The sequence below is a fragment of the Saccoglossus kowalevskii genome, chromosome 18, assembly GCF_978046115.1.
Source record: "Saccoglossus kowalevskii chromosome 18, keSacKowa6.1, whole genome shotgun sequence".
Classification (NCBI taxonomy): domain Eukaryota; kingdom Metazoa; phylum Hemichordata; class Enteropneusta; family Harrimaniidae; genus Saccoglossus; species Saccoglossus kowalevskii.
The window spans coordinates 20,620,719-20,639,621 of record NC_140658.1 but is presented as its reverse complement, the minus strand read 5'-3'; the positions used below and the strand labels follow the sequence as shown (position 1 = coordinate 20,639,621).

Here is an 18,903-nt window from a genome sequence, read left to right as displayed (position 1 = left end):
ACGAGCCGAGAAGGAGGAGACTTATAAGATAAGCACGCTACCAAAGACAAAGACTATTAGACCGGTATTAAAGACAAGCTCCCCGATCCTGAATACGGTGTAGCCCCATAAAGGCCCCCCCCCCCCGCATTTAACGTCACAATATTAAGTTTATCTTTTATTGTACAGTCTTGGGATTATGAATATGCAAATCTGGTTATCACTGTCATTGCGGCGTTATAGTTGGTTATAACTGGTCATTATGAAAATGTGGACCAAACACTAACAATTTTAAAGCGCGGTAGTCGTCGCGCTGCGCATCTGCGAGATATATGGGTATCATATAAACAAAGATGGCGACTTTTACTGTTGTGCAGATCAACGAGTGCGAACTGGCACGTTTTCAAGCTTTAATTGGGTAATTTTCATGTGATTGGAAGGTATCGAAGGAGTAACCGGCGGTAATCTGTGCAATTTGCGCCCAGGTCAAACCTCATACTTTTGATTTCCATTTGAAGAGCGCATTGGATTGTGGGAAAATCAATGTTTATGAACACAAACGTTAAGTAACAATTTCTAAAACATTATAAATATGTTTTTCTAGGTCGAGTGTTTCCGTTGAGTTACAAGTGAAATTAAAATGGCAGGGAGAAAAACTTCTAACGTTTCTAAAAAGGTCAACGACAGCATAATGAATACTGATAGGATGGATGTTCTGTTGGGTAGTCGTAGTCAAGTCATAACTTCGCCATTTTACTGATGGCTGGAGCAAATATTCCCACAATTAATTTTAGTTGGGTAATTTCATTTTGGGGAATAATACCGACATACAGTATTAGACATTGGACTCTACAAAAGTGCTCACCCAAGAAAAAAGGAGAGAAGTAACCTTCATTAAAATATGTTCGTCGAGAACTAACCCCCTCCCAGCAAGCGCGTGGTGGTGCCATTCAATAAACGTAATGTTAGCACAGACCATGAATACAGGTGGTCGCAATCCAAGAAACCCTTGCATCCTTGAATTTCGAATACAATATACTAGAATGTGCTGTTCCAAACATTCTTGGTCGCCATTTACTATCATGCAACACCTCAAACGTCATACACAATTATTTAAAAAAATGAAAATAAACACTAAAATTGTACTAGTTAATGAGTGGGACGCGAATATGGCGTAAAATACACTTGTACGTCAACAGGTTAGTTTAAGTTGACAAATCTGAATAAATTGAATGTCGGACTTTAATTTTAAACTCAATAGTTGAACAAATTTGAAATACTGAAAATCCAAATAAGTCAGTAATATTACGTCTAGAATCACAGGCATGCACGCTGTCACGGTTCGGAACTCGTTTTAGCCGCCATCATATCCCATAGAACTAGAAAAACTGATACATCAGTCTGGAATACACGTCATCATCTACACGTCATCTAACGCGGTGGATTAGCAAAATATATACGACTACCAAATAAAACATTTAATTTTCGATTAAATATTCTAAAATAAAACTAAAATACTAATACTACATAGTAGCATATCGATTACATTAAGTTGCACAAAAACAAAAACGTTGTCTACACTGACTCGTTTGGCTGACATTTACCACGGATACTACACCTCCAAGAATTCTGAAATATGGCGTGCGAAAAAAAAAAGAAAGAAATTAAATTATACGAAAATGAACAATCGATACACTCACTCATGCGTATATGTTTGGAATTGCGCATGTTTGGAACTGCGCATGCTCGGGCCTCTGCTTCAAAATTTCCGCGTAGATGGGTTGATTCATATTGCTCGGGTGTTTCGATTTTCACAGGATTTAACTCGTTTTAGTTCGAATAAAGGTAACGCAAGTCGATCGATAGTTTCTACCGATGTCATGCTTGAGTTATGTGAAGCGGATCAAAATATAATTTGGAAAATCGTGTTATTTTCGGGAAGTTTCGATGTCAACGCTTTCCTACCTTGTGTTATTATATGAGTAGTAGGAGAATGTACCGGCGACTGACTAAACTATGCCGATCCTAGCTGCGGTTCCGTAGCTCTTTGGTGCGACCTACAATCGAATTTCGCCCAAACAATTTCATTTGGACGTCTTTTTTTTAATTTTGTTGTACGTCGAACATCGAGCTACGGGATCTATCACCGTTTAAAAACAGAAATCTGGCATACGTAAATTAAATCGCTTTTGCTTTCGATTACGATGGTGTGACATACCTTTATTGTGAATTGATAGCTGGATGAATAACATACAAACTTTTGTTTGCAATTTGTGTTTATAAATAAGCAATAATTTGTGATATTTTACAATTACCGCGGAAACCAAGCAAATTACGAGAAAACGACAGCCATTGACATCCCACACTCCCTAGCGCAGAATAAATATAATCTCGTTTGGCGGTCATGTGATACAGTGGTGGAAGAATAAAACTCACTCTTCCCGTTATTCTAATTGTTCCAACAAAGCAATCACATACAGTATTTATAATTGTATGATTTTTGTTTAATAATAGAAACTAGTTGCATAAACGCAATTTATCTACTGATTTCGGTCACGTGGTACAAAATTATAGGTCTCGCGTAATTTGCTATAGGTCTCGCGTAACTCTGTAGTCCAAAATGGCGTCTTTCGTCTTGTTATTCTGCGACTCGGTGTACGGTAAATAAAGTCAATTTTTATGACCACCGTCATCATTTCACAGCGCAGATAGGTTCTGGTCATTGTTTGGAAGTAAATAAACATAGTGAGTACTTTCGAAGGTCTTAAAATGTGATTTTCGCGACGACCAAATTTGGCATGTGGATTTTAACCGGTATTCAGTCGCACAAGGCCCCATAGCCCTATGGGCCGGCCAGAGTCAGTCACGTAAATAATGCGGTCGGCAACATAGGGCTATGATTCCACAGCTATGCCGATCCCACTTTAGGTCATTTTTTATTATCCAGGAAACGTTCCGAGCGCATGTGGTGTACATAGCATCAAATGGAGATATGCCGTCTACTGTATGTGTGTCGTGTAAGCGTCTAGTGTGCCCTGGAGGAAGAGTAAAAGAAGGAAATTTCCATATACTAATACGCAATGAAACTATTACAGGTATGAATATATGTGGGCGGCCCATCTGCTGCCGAGTGATGAGTCTGAAGGTCAGAGGTCAAATGAATGGTACATTTGGAATTTCTGCTTCCTGATATTCTATATTTTGCAACCATATTATTGAAAATAATACACAACATATGTTAAATTCTTGCCCTTTTCATTAAGAAATGATTCATAATCATAATATGCAAAGCTTGAACTTTGAACTTGAGATACTGCACAATGTTTACAGTAGTGTTCCTTTTGTACCCTACACCCCTAATCCTAACTCTTACCCTCACCCTAAGCCCTCCAATTCAATTGTACAGGCCCCCTCTAGATATTAACTATAGGTTACCTTAGGAAGTGCATATACAATATATATATTACGTATATAATTGGGGAGTGCACACACATATCTATGCAAATTCAAGGCTTCACCGAGACATTGATGCCTATATGAATTTTGGCTTTGGAAATGGTTGCCCTCGTACCAATTCTGGGAAACAGTCGTAATATTGGGCCATTCCAGTTTAAATCTGCACCCCCCTGTTGATGAGGTCAGATTTCCAGCACTGTATGATGGGGAAAATACCCCGGATTTCCAACTGTATATGGAAAAACAGAATCCAAAAATCCAGACGAGTATGGAAAAAAAAATTCTGGAAATCCAGGCAGTTATGGCTGCAAAATAAAATATGGCCTAGCTTATCTCACCACATACCGGTTGATGAGGTTGGATTTCCAACACTCTATGACTAAAAAAACTTGGAATTCTGACTGTATTGGGCCAGTATGAAATAGATAATGATTGTGGGACAAATGAGCTCATCAACACCGTGAATCAGGACTAGTTTGGATTTCCATTATCAGATATACAATTTTGAACTTGGTAAATTAGCATATGATGAGACACAGTCGACTGTGGATGAGAGTTATATTTGGAAATCCTACTCTGTATGGTGTCACAAAGGAACTCATCAACACTGTAAGTAGGACCTATAGTTTTGGATTTCCATTACTGTATGGTGAATGGTGATTTAGAAATAAAACTTTGTATGACTTATACACCCATAGAAATTATACCCTGTATAAAGTAAACACACAAACTCATCAACATGGGGGCGTGCAGATATAAACTGGAATGGCCCATTATTACTTTACACTCACTGTAACCGTCCTTGGAGACTAAGCGAAGGAGTTGTTTTGCTTCGCTTTTTACCGGTACAATGTTTGTAAAATATTTCTGTGATGTTTTCATATTAGTGTAATTTAGAATGCAGCTCTCAGTACAGTCCTGTAGGTTGGACTGTGCCCAGGGCTAGAAAAATCACTGCCTTTTTCAAAGGAAACAAATATTAACATTTTACAAGTTTTGATTTCAAGAGCTCAACAGGATTTTCTTTAAAGATTTAAATTGTTTGTTTTTCTAGAAATATTGGATAAAGCTGACTTTCAACCAGAGTCAGTCGATCACCATTATACTGCTGATATTGTAACGCCAGGTTTTATTGACATTCATAACCATGGAGTGGGACGCACTGAAGGTAAGGCATCATTGGTACGGTATGCTGTCCGTGCATCATCAGTATGCTATGCTTTCTGTGCATCATCAGTATGCTATGCTTTCTGTGTATCATCGGTATGCTATGCTGTCTGTGCATCATCAGTATGCTATGCTTTCTGTGCATCATCAGTATGCTATGCTTTCTGTGCATCATCAGCATGCTATGCTTTCTGTGCATCATCAGTATGCTATGCTTTCTGTGCATCATCAGTATGCTATGCTGTCTGTGCATCATCAGTATGCTATGCTGTCTGTGCATCATCAGTATGCTATGCTTTCTGTGCATCATCAGTATGCTATGCTGTCTGTGCATCATCAGTATGCTATGCTGTCTGTGCATCATCAGTATGCTATGCTTTATGTGCATCATCAGTATGCTATGCTTTATGTGCATCATCAGTATGTTATGCTGTCTGTGCATTATCAGTATGCTATGCTGTCTGTGCATCATCAGTATGCTATGCTGTCTGTGCATCATCAGTATGCTATGCTGTCTGCATTATCAGTATGCTATGCTGTCTGTGCATCATCAGTATGCTATGCTTTCTGTGTATTATCAGTATGCTATGCTTTCTGTGCATCATCAGTATGCTATGCTGTTTGTGCATTATCAGTATGCTATGCTTTCTGTGCATCATCAGTATGCTATGCTGTCTGTGCATCATCAGTATGCTATGCTTTCTGTGCATCATCAGTATGCTATGCTGTCTGTGCATCATCAGTATGCTATGCTTTCTGTGCATCATCAGTATGCTATGCTTTCTGTGCATCATCAGTATGCTATGCTGTCTGTGCATCATCAGTATGCTATGCTGTCTGTGCATCATCAGTATGATATGCTGTCTGTGCATCATCAGTATGATATGCTGTCTGTGCATCATCAGTATGCTATGCTGTCTGTGCATCATCAGTATGCTATGCTGTCTGTGCATCATCAGTATGCTATGCTGTCTGTGCATCATCAGTATGCTATGCTGTCTGTGCATCATCAGTATGCTATGCTGTCTGTGCATCATCAGTATGCTATGCTGTCTGTGCATCATCAGTATGCTATGCTTTCTGTACATCATCAGTATGCTATGCTGTCTGTGCATCATCAGTATGCTATGCTGTCTGTGCATCATCAGTATGCTATGCTTTCTGTGCATCATCAGTATGCTATGCTTTCTGTGCATCATCAGTATGCTATGCTTTCTGTGCATCATCAGTATGCTATGCTTTCTGTGCATCATCAGTATGCTATGCTTTCTGTGCATCATCAGTATGCTATGCTTTCTGTGCATCATCAGTATGCTATGCTTTCTGTGCATCATCAGTATGCTATGCTTTCTGTGCATCATCAGTATGCTATGCTTTCTGTGCATCATCAGTATGCTATGCTTTCTGTGCATCATCAGTATGCTATGCTTTCTGTGCATCATCAGTATGCTATGCTTTCTGTGCATCATCAGTATGCTATGCTTTCTGTGCATCATCAGTATGCTATGCTTTCTGTGCATCATCAGTATGCTATGCTTTCTGTGCATCATCAGTATGCTATGCTGTCTGTGCATCATCAGTATGCTATGCTGTCTGTGCATCATCAGTATGCTATGCTGTCTGTGCATCATCAGTATGCTATGCTGTCTGTGCATCATCAGTATGCTATGCTTTCTGTGCATCATCAGTATGCTATGCTTTCTGTGCATCATCAGTATGCTATGCTTTCTGTGCATCATCAGTGTGCTATGCTGTCTGTGCATGATCAGTGTGCTATGCTGTCTGTGCATGATCAGTGTGCTATGCTTTCTGTGCATCATCAGTATGCTATGCTGTCTGTGCATCATCAGTATGCTATGCTGTCTGTGCATCATCAGTATGCTATGCTTTCTGTGCATCATCAGTATGCTATGCTTTCTGTGCATCATCAGTATGCTATGTTGTCTGCATCATCAGTAATAATTTGGTGATAATAACCAAGGGGGTGAGAGATTACCGTAAAATCTGTTTTAGAAGCCGCATCTCTAGCTAATATAAGTTGCACCAATTCTTTTTGAATAATTAAGAACCAAACATTCACAATTTCTCATATGTGTAGATGCTCTAATTGAAGCCGCATCCCCTCTGTTGCATTGTACCATTTTAAAAGAAGCCATAGCTTCTAATACATATTTTACAGTAATTTATGTTGTCAAATATTTTTTTTGTCCTTTAATATCAAATTTGTGGACCCTGTCACTGGACACTGGTAGCATAGTGGTTTTTGCATCAGACTTATGATCGGTAGACCTAAGTTCAAATCCTACCTTAGACTGAACATCAAATGGGTCGACCCCTACCCTGGGTGAGTGTGCCACAGACTCAATGGGAAGGCCAATTCCACTGGCTGAGATTCATTCACTAACGAATGCGACTTTAGGGTTAAGGTCCGCAGATGCTTTTGTTTGACCAAGCCTGGTTGACGCCAGGATAATGCATTAAAATTGCCATTTGTGGACCCTGTCATTTCTAATTCTCCAAACACAGGATGCTTTCTCCGACTATACTGTTTGCCAATCTCTTGTGAACTATGTGATACCACAGAAAGAATTACCACAAAATTTTGAAACAGATTGCCAATGTATTGCTATACCCAGAAATATATTGACAACTTGATTGATGAAATATTTTTTCGTAGACGTCACTCATTAGATATCCTCTATTATTATTTTGACCTTTGACTTTAAACATCAAATTCAACTTTTGTCACTTTGCACCAAATAATACAGTACCAGATTTGTTTCTAAAATACACACCTCTTACATGATATGAAACAATCGCACACAACCATCGGTTAACCAAATTCAGCAAAATTTTTGAGCACCACCATCTTAAAAAGTGTACGATCTCTACTTAGCATCAGTGTGTGTGAACGATTAGTGCCGCTTCACTGAACCACATATAGCCAGGATGTTTATATTCTAAACTATGTATCAAATTTTCATAAAAATGAAGACATGTACTAACATAAACATTATTTCATATGTCTTAAATTATTTTTAGGACCAGATGGCTTAGACTTGGATAAGTACTGGAAATATCCAGGTAGGTACTATTTTATTGAGAATTAGTCTCTATAATCTGTTACTAGGCAGTAAACAAGCATCAGACGAGTTGATTATTCAGCGCAGAGTTATAGCTAACCTTTAGAGTGCTAGATATTTTTAAAAATTTAGTGCAAATATTTCCACATTTTGTAAAATTTTCACTAAATATCATCATATTTTGGACCGTACAGACAGTTTTAGATATTGTTTTTAGTTTTTGATCAAAAGGTTTGTCAATTTTTATCAACTTTTCATTAAAAGAGAAGCAGACTGTACAAAAAATTTTTGTAGATGGTGCCAAAAGTTGGCAATGGCACTCAAGAGGTTAATATACTGTAAAAGGATTAATTAATTCACTGGGTTTTATTTTTGCTTATTTCCATGATCAATACACTTTGTATATGTTATGCCATGTTATCCAGTGTAAGTACCACATGATGTAAACCAGAACACAATATTCTTCAACTTTTGCTTAAAATCAACATCATCACATTGAAAGTCCTAAAAATGCAGTTATTTCAACCGAAATGTTATCTAGCTGAGTACTGCAAATGCATAATTATTCACTGTGTTTAATTTCGTTATTTTCGCTGATGAGTAAAATCTGCTAAATTAATTCTAAAATAACAATAAAACTCTTTGTTTCCCTTATAAATTCTTGAAATTAAAACCCAGTGCATATGCTCAAAATATCATAATAGTGAAATTAAATGTCGGTGAAAATAAATGGTTTTACAATAGTTACTCTAAATGTGTCAGTCCGGCATTTCAAAACCAGTTGTTGTTTTTTTCTAAAATTTCACTCACTAATCTTAAGGCTTAGTTATTCTAGTGTTGTGTTCAATAATAATGTCTGAAATACACAAGCAAAATAGACCCCCATGCTGATTCACAAATTCCAATAGTTGTGTGAAGCCTATATTGCTTTGTCAGAGTGATTGCACAAATGTCCTGCATGTGAAAATACTAAATAAAGATCACTGCCTATTAATCAAGGTTAAATTCTGTCATGTTTAGTTTCATCTGTTCCTCACCAAATCTTATTTCAGAATATCCACAGAAGCTGTTTCCCAAGTTAGGAGTCACCTCGTTTCTTGCTACCATGGTGTTACCAAAGGATAACAAAAAATCCGAAACATTTGAAATTATTCAAACACTTGAAATCATAATAGGAAAGCCTGGTAATGGTGCTATCTGTGAAGGCATACATGCAGAGGTAAGATTGGATCTTGAGTAAACAGTGCCACCACAGTTTATATAATGATTCTTTTGTTTTTAGGTTACATAAGTTGTATTATATATTTGTTCTATATACTTGGTAGCATTAAATTAGATGTCTTGAACTTACGGTGGCAGGAACGTCCTTTGTGGGAGCGCGCACTCATTCATTGGTACAACAAATATCATTCAAACTCGGGTACATTGCTACAAATGTATGAAAAACTTAGTAGCAGGTGAAACTCCATAGACGACAATGTTAACATATGACAAGATTGCTATATGAAAATGATGAACAAAGTTGAAAACATTGCTCAAAAATGGGAAATCAACATGCCAGTAATCAACTGCATGAAAAAAACTAACATGTTGGCCAGCTCAAACTTTTACAAATCTCAGGTAAACAAGACACACCTACTGTATTTGGATTGCACCTAGAGAAATCACTGGAAAAACACAAAGATTAGAACATCCAATTACACACAGAATAAACCCACAGGTACACAGCCGCTAAGTAGTAAACAAAAGACCACACCTTTGACCCAGGTGATCACGCCCTCAAACAGGGAGCACCTGAGAAAATAAATATTTAAAAAATTTCATTGGTTCTTGCAAGGCATTTAAATTGATTGTGGCATGTGTTGATTAGTGGCATGAGACCTTATGCTCTGTCGTGTTCATTATGTGACATATCTGCCCAAAACCAACATGCATTTTGCATGCATGCAATATGGGGACTGTAATGCTTTTATATTAAATGGCAATGGTTTTTGCACAGTCCATGTTTAGATTTTGTGCAAACTAAATCTTTGCATTGTTTATCATATGGGATGCATTATTGAATACATGTTGCAACAACATCACTCGCATATTTGTTACACTATCCAGGGACCAATTGTCAATGACTTAGGGGGTCTTCCAGAAAGCGACAATGAGATGGACATTACAGAGTTTACCAGGCTGTTAGATTCAATGCCGAGCTGTAAAGTTATGACTATAAGTCCCCATGTTGATAGGAAATCAGATTATCAGAGAATAAAACTGCTTCATGAAAGGTGAGTCAGCCAAACAAGTTATAAAATATTGTATTCCATGTTGACACTGAGGATACAGACCTGTGAGGCAGTACCCTACAGGGTTACTACACTACCACCTGTCAGTTCGCAAAATACCGAAGCTTTTCCACCATGAAAAAATTGTTTTCTGATCAATCATTTGTTGTAACAAACAAATTCCGATTTTGTTCTTTGGCATGATTTTCTAATCCATGTAATGTAATTTTCTTGTCAACATATTTTTTGTTCAATAATTTGCTAAAAATAAACAAAAATAAAACATATTTTGATATGTACATAATATTATAATCATTTACTCACACATGAGAATAACATAAATCTTACTTTCAAAACTTTTTTTGGCATGATTTTCTAATCAATGTAAAAATGAAGTTTTTGCAAAATAAATGTTGATAATAAATACAATAAATAAATATAATAAACAATACATACACAGGCAGTCCTATAGGACATGAAAAGAAAAAAAAATGGCTGTCAGTTCATTTTTAAGATCTTTGATTATTTATTATTATTTTTTTTTATTTCCAGAGGTATTGTTCCATCCCTTGGCCATGACAAAATAGCCACAGAAGATGACATACTTGGTGCACTGCAAACCGACCCGTCAGTACAGTTCCACATCACACATATATTCAACGTCTGTACTTTTCACCACAGGTAAACGATTGTTTACAACTGATAGAAATGATGAATACCGTCATTATTACTATAAGGTTATTACGAAGATACCTAGTATGCACGAAGACAGTACAGTGGCAGTATCGATTGACGTGCAGCGGAGGTCGATGCAACAGCGTACTGTCTGAGTGCATATTTTGAGGTATCTTCGTTATAACCTTATTATTATACATCTTTTTCTACCACGGATACATCATGGGAATGCCGAAATCTAAAAAGTTTAGAACAGAATCACTTCTTTGTATGGAGTCCGGTCAAACTCTGGCTGGTGGCAGCTATGTTTGTTTTTATTATTAGAGGACGCTTATGCACATAATCATTCCATATTTGGAATTTGTATTTCCTAATATGGTAGGATGAAAATACTACGTAAAATACCGCAAAATTACGGCACGCTGAAACTTATGGCGTTATGGTGACAGATTCCAAAGTGTTGGTCTTTTTCCTTATTTGGAAAATTTGTGTCTCATTTATGTCCCACTTTAGACACAGCATTTACATCATTAACTTTTTTTTTTAAGGAATCCAAGTTTGGTAAATTTTGGTTTGACTGAAGTATTTCCCAAGTTGGACAAATATAGTGGATTGACACCACCATCAGTTGAAGTCATTGGTGATATGCGTCATGTGTAAGTTTAAATTCTTTTTTTAAAAATAAAATTTTCTAGCTCTTTTTTTTATTAATGTTTTTTGTGCCAGGCGACAGTTCTGGACATTGAATGTCACTGTTGTCTCTGCTGACACATAGTGCATTTTTGCCACAGAAGTCATATCCATATTTGGGACTACATGACAGGGCTGTGCAGCCATCTTCCTATCAAATGGCAATTTAATGCGCTATCCTGGCGTCAACCAGGCTCGGTCGAACACAAGCACCTGCGGACCTTAACCAAGGTTCTTGCGAAGCCGCATTCGTTAGTGAATGAATCTCGGCCAGTGAAATTGGCCTTCCCATAGAGTCTGTGTCACACTCACCCAGGGTATGGGTCGACCCTTCGATGTTCAGCCTAAGGTAGGATTTTAACTTGAGTCTGATGCGAAAACCACTATGCTACCAGTGACCAGTTTCATTTACATTTCCATCTTCTTCTTGAAAACTTTGGGTGAACCTCTGTCTGATTTGTTCTTTTTGTGATTATATCTTCAATTCTCTATTTTTGGTGAATATTTTTGTCATTTTTGGTAGAAAATGCTATTTTCAGCTTCTGTTTGATACTGGGTATACCTAAGTATTCTTCATAATTAATGAATGTACTAAAATTATTTTAGAGAGAATGCCTTGTATAGGTGTTTTCACCTGATGCATTCTCCCCTTTGACACATACAGTTCATAAAACCTCTTTGAGGCACTGATATATTATTATATGTAACAATAATAAACAAACAAATAAATAAAGAAACAAACAAAAAGACTATTATGTGAAGTATTTGGTTATAAAAATTTGTATGAATTGTGGGAAATATGTACTGAATTTTCAATGATTTTATTGAATGTTGTCGATCATTTCAGCTTCCAATTTTTCGCTCCTCTTTACACAAAGTAAACATGCATGTGTGTCTGTGTATCAAGTTTTCTCTGATATCTCAAGAACCACTTAGAAACTAGGCACAATTCTACTATATTATGAACACCTAACCTGATTCGATTTAGGTAGAAATCTGTGCATGTTAATTAGGTAATTTGCATAATAATTAGTTTTAGGATGTTTATTGTTTATCTTTACATCTGTTTGCACACTTGCATTGAAACTTAAGTGGTGTTCTCACTGGACGAAATAAGCCGTTGTCACAACGCCTTTTATTTGAGAATGTTGTTAAAATGCTTGTGTGAACAGAATACGCCATTGTGACGTCGTCGTTTTTGGCACCATTGTAAAAGGGGTAGACCAGATCCTAAACGCCGTTGTCACACCGGCTCTTGCACAACGCAATGTGCCGTGTGAACACAATACGACGGCCAAACGCCCTTTATTACCGACTTATTTATGCTTGTCATTACACAAGATGGCGTCAGAGGTTACAGGTCGAATGTCTAACTGGTCAGACAAAGAAACAAGATTACTGATATCTGTATGGAGAGAATCAAATATTCAAAGAATGATGGGCCGAACGTCTAGGAATGCTAGAGTATATGCTGTGATTGCAGAGAAAGCGACTGAAAAGGGGTTGGACAGAACGTCATTACAATGTCAACGGAAGATCAAAACTTTACGTGTAAAGTACAGAGAAGTGAATGAGCACAACTACAGAAGCGGTAGAGATCCGAAAACTATACCATTTTGGGATGAACTACACAAAATATTAGGTGGAAGGCCAGCATTCAATCCTCAAACACCGGTGTTTTTACTAAGTGAGATCGCGAGCAGATTATCTAATAATTGCACAACAAAAAAACAGTGTTAACACCGGCGTTTTTTAGACGTGTGAGAATGTAGCTTGACATGAGTTTGTACAGATCTAAAGGTATATTCTAATTAATCTGTGCATGTAATTTGCATAATAATTAATCATTTTAATTAGCTATCTTTTGACTAGTGTGTCAAGTATTCATGCTGTCAAATAGGATATTTATTTGGTACTAATCTATATACATGTGTATAATACATCTAATCCACGTCTAAAAAAAACAACAACACAAAACATCAGTGTATAAATACAAAGTACCCCCGGTACTAACATTTCATTGTGCAACTTTATTAATTTATTCACGCCTACTACATGGGCAGCCTCATCACGCCTACTACATGGGCAGCCTCATCACGCCTACTACATGGGCAGCCTCATCACGCCTACTACATGGGCAGCCTCATCACGCCTACTACATGGGCAGCCTCATCACGCCTACTACATGGGCAGCCTCATCACGCCTACTACATGGGCAGCCTCATCACGCCTACTACATGGGCAACCTCATCACGCCTACTACATGGGCAGCCTCATCACGCCTACTACATGGGCAGCCTCATCACGCCTACTACATGGGCAGCCTCATCACGCCTACTACATGGGCAGCCTCATCACGCCTACTACATGGGCAGCCTCATCACGCCTACTACATGGGCAGCCTCATCACGCCTACTACATGGGCAATAATTTTAAACTCATAGTTGCTGTCGACATAGGAAGTAAAGTAAGCAAATAACACCGAATAAACGGCACGCTGTGTGGCGCAGATCGCGTGGACGGGTTTCATGTTCTCTGCACGTAATAAGCTCGGTTATTAAGCATCTTTTTTTGGGGATGCCCGGTGGCCGAGGGGAAGACGTGTAGTGGCGTGAAGCTAGGCGATTAGGTGCCGTACGCGAGCGCCGGTTCGAGTCACGCACGCAGTACGTATTTACTATAATTAGACATAGTCTTTACCTTGCCGTTTATTCGGTGTTATTTGCTTACTACATGGGCAGCCTCATCACGCCTACTACATGGGCAGCCTCATCACGCCTACTACATGGGCAGCCTCATCACGCCTACTACATGGGCAGCCTCATCACGCATCACATCTCAGTGTATCCTTTAACCTTTTCACCACCAAACTTTTTCACCAAAATTTTTCTACACTTTTTTTTTGTATTCTTCAATATTCTGGAAATGATCCTAATTTTGGAGCCGACAGACAAAATTTGAGTAAATTTTAAGTTTTTGTCCCATTCTTCTGAAGGAAAGTGCAACCTATACACAGGACTATTTTGTGAATTTGTCACGAAAAGAGGGAACTGGTGGCGAAAAGGTTAAGGTGCAACAAAACATGGTCTGTATTTTTGTCATGTGATCTTAAAGTGCCTGTGCAATGCCCACCCTCACGTTTCCCATTTTAGATCTGTGTCTCACTGAAATGGGCAGTTATTGATTTTTTTGCTGAAAATGATTACTTGTATCCAAGTAAATTTTGGATATTTCACATGTTGTAGCCACGTCCACTTATCCTGAAACGGTCGACTGTTTCCGGATTTCCGACTCTGGCCGAAAGTGCGCCACCAAATGCCAAAATTTGAGAGGATGTCATACCCCTGAGCCGTAATAACACTGGTCATTCAGTATACTATAAACGATATACATTTTTCTCTATTTTTGTCTATTTTATTTTTTTTTGAGAGGGTTTTTAGATGTTGTGTTGTGGGCAGTTGCAGTGAAACGTATAGTCATAGTGTAAGTATTCACACGTTTCTAATCGATCCGAAGGTGCGACATCGGTGGACGAAAGCCACTCAACCTCAGATTCTTTTTTTTGTGTGGAAAAACTGTCCTCGTCCATGAAAAAAACAACTAGGTTTAAAGAGAAGCGCCGACAACGTAAACCTGGCGCAACACTTTTGAAAGAAATAGATTCCAGACTAGCCCATGATCACCGAGGCGAATTTCAGAAGAATTTGCGATCCTGATTATCGTTTTATAGAGACCATTTAGTCCCTGTTAAGTAAAAGGTAGCAATACTTTTGTACAGTGACACGAAAATGAAGCGTTGGACAAACAGGAAATTACACAGCCCTTACACACTGCTAACTGTTTTTATTTTCGAAGGCTAAAAGTTTCTGAATTGTTTGGTGATTGGTGTTGAATGTCGAATTCACACCTCTGTTCTTTTTTTACCTCCATGCTTGCAGCTTGATCTGCGTAATAATTTATGAAATAAGAATCCGGGCTTGGTCAATGTGTTTCCACCAAATGAAGTTTTAATATGATGTTATAATTATGACAATCATGCCATGGATCACGCTAACTCGAATCCACTCTGAATTTATCTGTATGTGTGTCGATCTCGATTATTTTTGTTATCCAATTAAACGCCGCTTTTAACGCACTTGCCCTCGTCGTGACCTGACGCGTTCACCTATTTCAAAAAAATGTCAATTTATTTCCATGCGGCTGTCATTTTTTTTTTATTAACTGTGATTTGTCGTTTTTTTTAATTATTTTATAGTGATCACTATAGTCTAATGTTTAGAATGTCAAAATATGTTCTCTTTTATTTTAATTTTGAAAGTTTTACTCAGACGATCGATGAAATAAAACAGTGTAGTGACGTGCCTAGTAACCTGCTAGATAACGAGATAATTCCGATGTCAAATTCTATTTTGTCCAGCGACAGTGTGTGCGCCGATGTCGGTGATGATCACGGTGACCAGCTACACCAGAACAGACATATTTCGCATCTAACTCAACCCCATGCAACAAAAATTGATACTATGTGTTCATTATGGTCCATTCTTCCTCGACGAACAAGTACATAAGTGACAACTTAGTCAAAGACGAGAAAATTTGCCTTATTTACACGTATCGGCAATGCAAGCTGCCATGCGACTTCCCCTTCTGACGTCACAAGGGGAATTTCTGTATGCAAATGAGAAGCTAATGAGGAGCCTCGTTTTAAAATACACAAAAATAAAGTTGCCGTAGACCGAGTTTAAAACACATTTTTTCACTTAAAAAAAATAATTCATGCTTAGAAACATAAAAATTAATAATATTTATGTATCAATGGATAATTTTAGGCGTGAAAATAGCAGCCATTTCACAGGCACTTTAAATCTCGTTGGTAACTGAATAAATAAATTATGAGGAAGTAATAAAACATTTGTTTTTCTTTACAGTCACCCTCTGACTATTTCAACACTTTTGAAAACAAGGAGTATCAATAATGTAGCCTTTATATCAGATTGTACGGCTGAATCAAACCCGGGAAAGAAAGTGAAATATTGTGGTAGAGATGGTACGTAAACTGTATATTTATTATAAAATAATAAAATTATGGGAATTCTCGGGGGCGGACATCCGGGAATTTTCAGCGCATGGCAACCATTACGGTGAAAACAAGCGCCGAAAATCTCTCAGAAAACGGTACGTTGGGATGGTTGTTGAGACTCCCCTGAACAGTGTAACAAGATTACCCCTGCGTGTGTAAAGCATATAAATTTAATTGTTCAGGATTACTTCAAAGTTGAGTTCCTGTTGTTTACTCGATTTTTCATATTAGGCTCTTCGCTCGGCGTTCCGTGTTCCTCAGCAGCGTGCACAGAGCCCATAGAAATATGTGGTACAGTGGTGCGGGTCTTAGCAACGTGGAATGTCTTGTGGCGTAGCTTCACCCCCCTTTAAGTATGCACGTAGACGATGATTGCATCAACCAACGTGAAGGACGATACCATCACCATACTTACTATATTCTTGTGATAAACTTATTATTAATTTAATTTTTTTCTGCTTGAAGTAATAATTGGATGGAAGGTGACAGTCCAGAAAAAATTCGCGTTATGCAAACATTTGCATTTAGCGACTCTGTTTCTGACGCATGAATTGTATGTTCATTTCATGATTTCTTGTATTCAGTGAAAGCTTCCATTGTTGTCAATTTTTAGTTTTGTATCAACCTTTGGTTCTAATCTGGTTGCATCAAAACTAAAATTGCCTTAGGAAAAAAATTATGGAAAATATGAGAAAAAAAATTCAACAAAATTTATTTCATGGTCTGCTGTTTATTTGTACAACATGTATTTTTAACAAACTAAGTGTTATTATTCTCCCCACAATATTTATTTTTGAGATAATATTTTCCCAATTACTGAAAGACACAACTTAACCAGTTTGTATTTTTTTGTCCCCACAGTGGAAGTGTCGGCTGATGGCAAATGTCTTTATTTGAGTGGCAGCGAGACAATTGCAGGCAGTTGCTGCTCAGTAAAAGATGCATTCCATTCATTGGTTGAAACTCTTGGTTTGAATATTGGAGAAGCAGTTGCTATGGTGACCGAGACGCCAGCCAGGTGAGTGCTCATCAGCTGTTTCCACCACAGCCAGTGAACTGCATTAATTGCACAAGATATGAGTTTATTGGCAAATTTCGTGAGTCAGTGAAAATACAGAAATTTTGTAGTAGTGAGAATTACCCTGGGGGTTCTGAGTGTCAGTGACTTTTCTGTAGAGGCAAATAAAATTAAAAAAATGCATTAGCTGAATACTGCAGTCATTTTTTTTAACTGACTTTTAGTTTCATTATCAGTATAGTGATTTTTGTGCATATTCATGAATTTGTCAGTGAAACAATGAATTCTATTATTATTATTTTACATGTTCAAGTAGATTTAAATTTAGAGGATTTTATTTATTAGCCAAATTAAAACCCAGCTAATAATTAATAAAAATCTCTTCGGCTACATATCTTGGTTGACACTTTGCAGACATTTTGAAAGGTAAAAATTTCAGACATTGATGTTGAAATAGTTATGTAGCTAGGGTTAAATGCTTCAAAACATTTTTTGCTGAAAAAGTCTCAAATAAAAATTACTGTCAACCTGATTGACGGTTATTCATTTTTTTTTCAGAATTGCAAAATTGGATCACATTGGGAAAATAGAAGTCAACAAGAGAGCTGACTTGTTGCTTTTTGATAGTGAATTAAATCTGCAGAAAACTATAGTAGCTGGACAATTGGTTTATTCCGCATAAACTAGCAAGAAAAGATACTATTAGTATTGAGCAATATACAATAAATGTAGTTTATGGTTTACACACAGTACCTCTTCATGGCTATCTGTTATAGTACTCATCCCAATTTTCTCAGTTCAACCAAAAACTATTCAGGTTAATATTAATATCCATGTCTCAGAGCATCTGTGTACCAAGTTTCATTGAAATCTGATTATTGGTTCTTGAGATATCGGTGGAATAGACACATACATAGGTACATGTACATACATAAACACAGACGCACTAACCACAAAGTCTCCAATTACGTGCTCCGCATGCGGGAGTCAAATACTTACGAGAACAACGTCAGGTGTAAACAAAGTACAATGACAGTATCGACCAATGTGTAGCAAAGGTCAAGGCGTTACCGTACTACCTGAGTGCATACTTTGCTTGGTCGTTGCGCAGTGCGTGTTAGAATTTCAAGTAAACAATGTATTTTACACGCGATGTGTACATCGCTATGAGTCCCATATCGAACAGGGCGCGGCAAGACGGCCATCGCCCTTTAATGAGATAAATGCTTGAAATAAAAGCTCTGCGAACATTCTATTTTTATCATGCACTGATGGCGCTTCAGTATTTGAAGTGAAAAAGTGCTAGAATTTTTAACGCTTTCAAACATGTCTGTCCATAATTTTAACGAAATTCTATTGTTTTCGACGTCAGGCGTATAATACTTCAGAATATAATACAACTGCAGTGACAATTATATTTGAGCGACTTTGTATTTTATTAATATACAAATCAATTTAAATATAAATTATTAAATACACACTATC

General features: G+C 37.5%; 1 protein-coding gene across 1 annotated transcript; it reads left to right on the top strand.

The window, feature by feature from the left end:
- Nucleotides 1-2,587: 2,587 nt before the first annotated feature.
- LOC100377815 (uncharacterized) lies at nucleotides 2,588-18,167 on the top strand. The gene is made up of 11 exons (XM_085492858.1): nucleotides 2,588-2,724; nucleotides 2,927-3,074; nucleotides 4,490-4,603; nucleotides 7,645-7,686; nucleotides 8,738-8,904; nucleotides 9,795-9,961; nucleotides 10,511-10,639; nucleotides 11,182-11,289; nucleotides 16,249-16,367; nucleotides 17,262-17,418; nucleotides 17,977-18,167. Exons 2-11 carry the CDS (start codon nucleotides 2,972-2,974, stop codon nucleotides 18,098-18,100), a joined length of 1,230 nt encoding a protein of 409 aa, XP_085348984.1. The 5' UTR covers nucleotides 2,588-2,724; nucleotides 2,927-2,971; the 3' UTR covers nucleotides 18,101-18,167.
- Nucleotides 18,168-18,903: the final 736 nt, after the last annotated feature.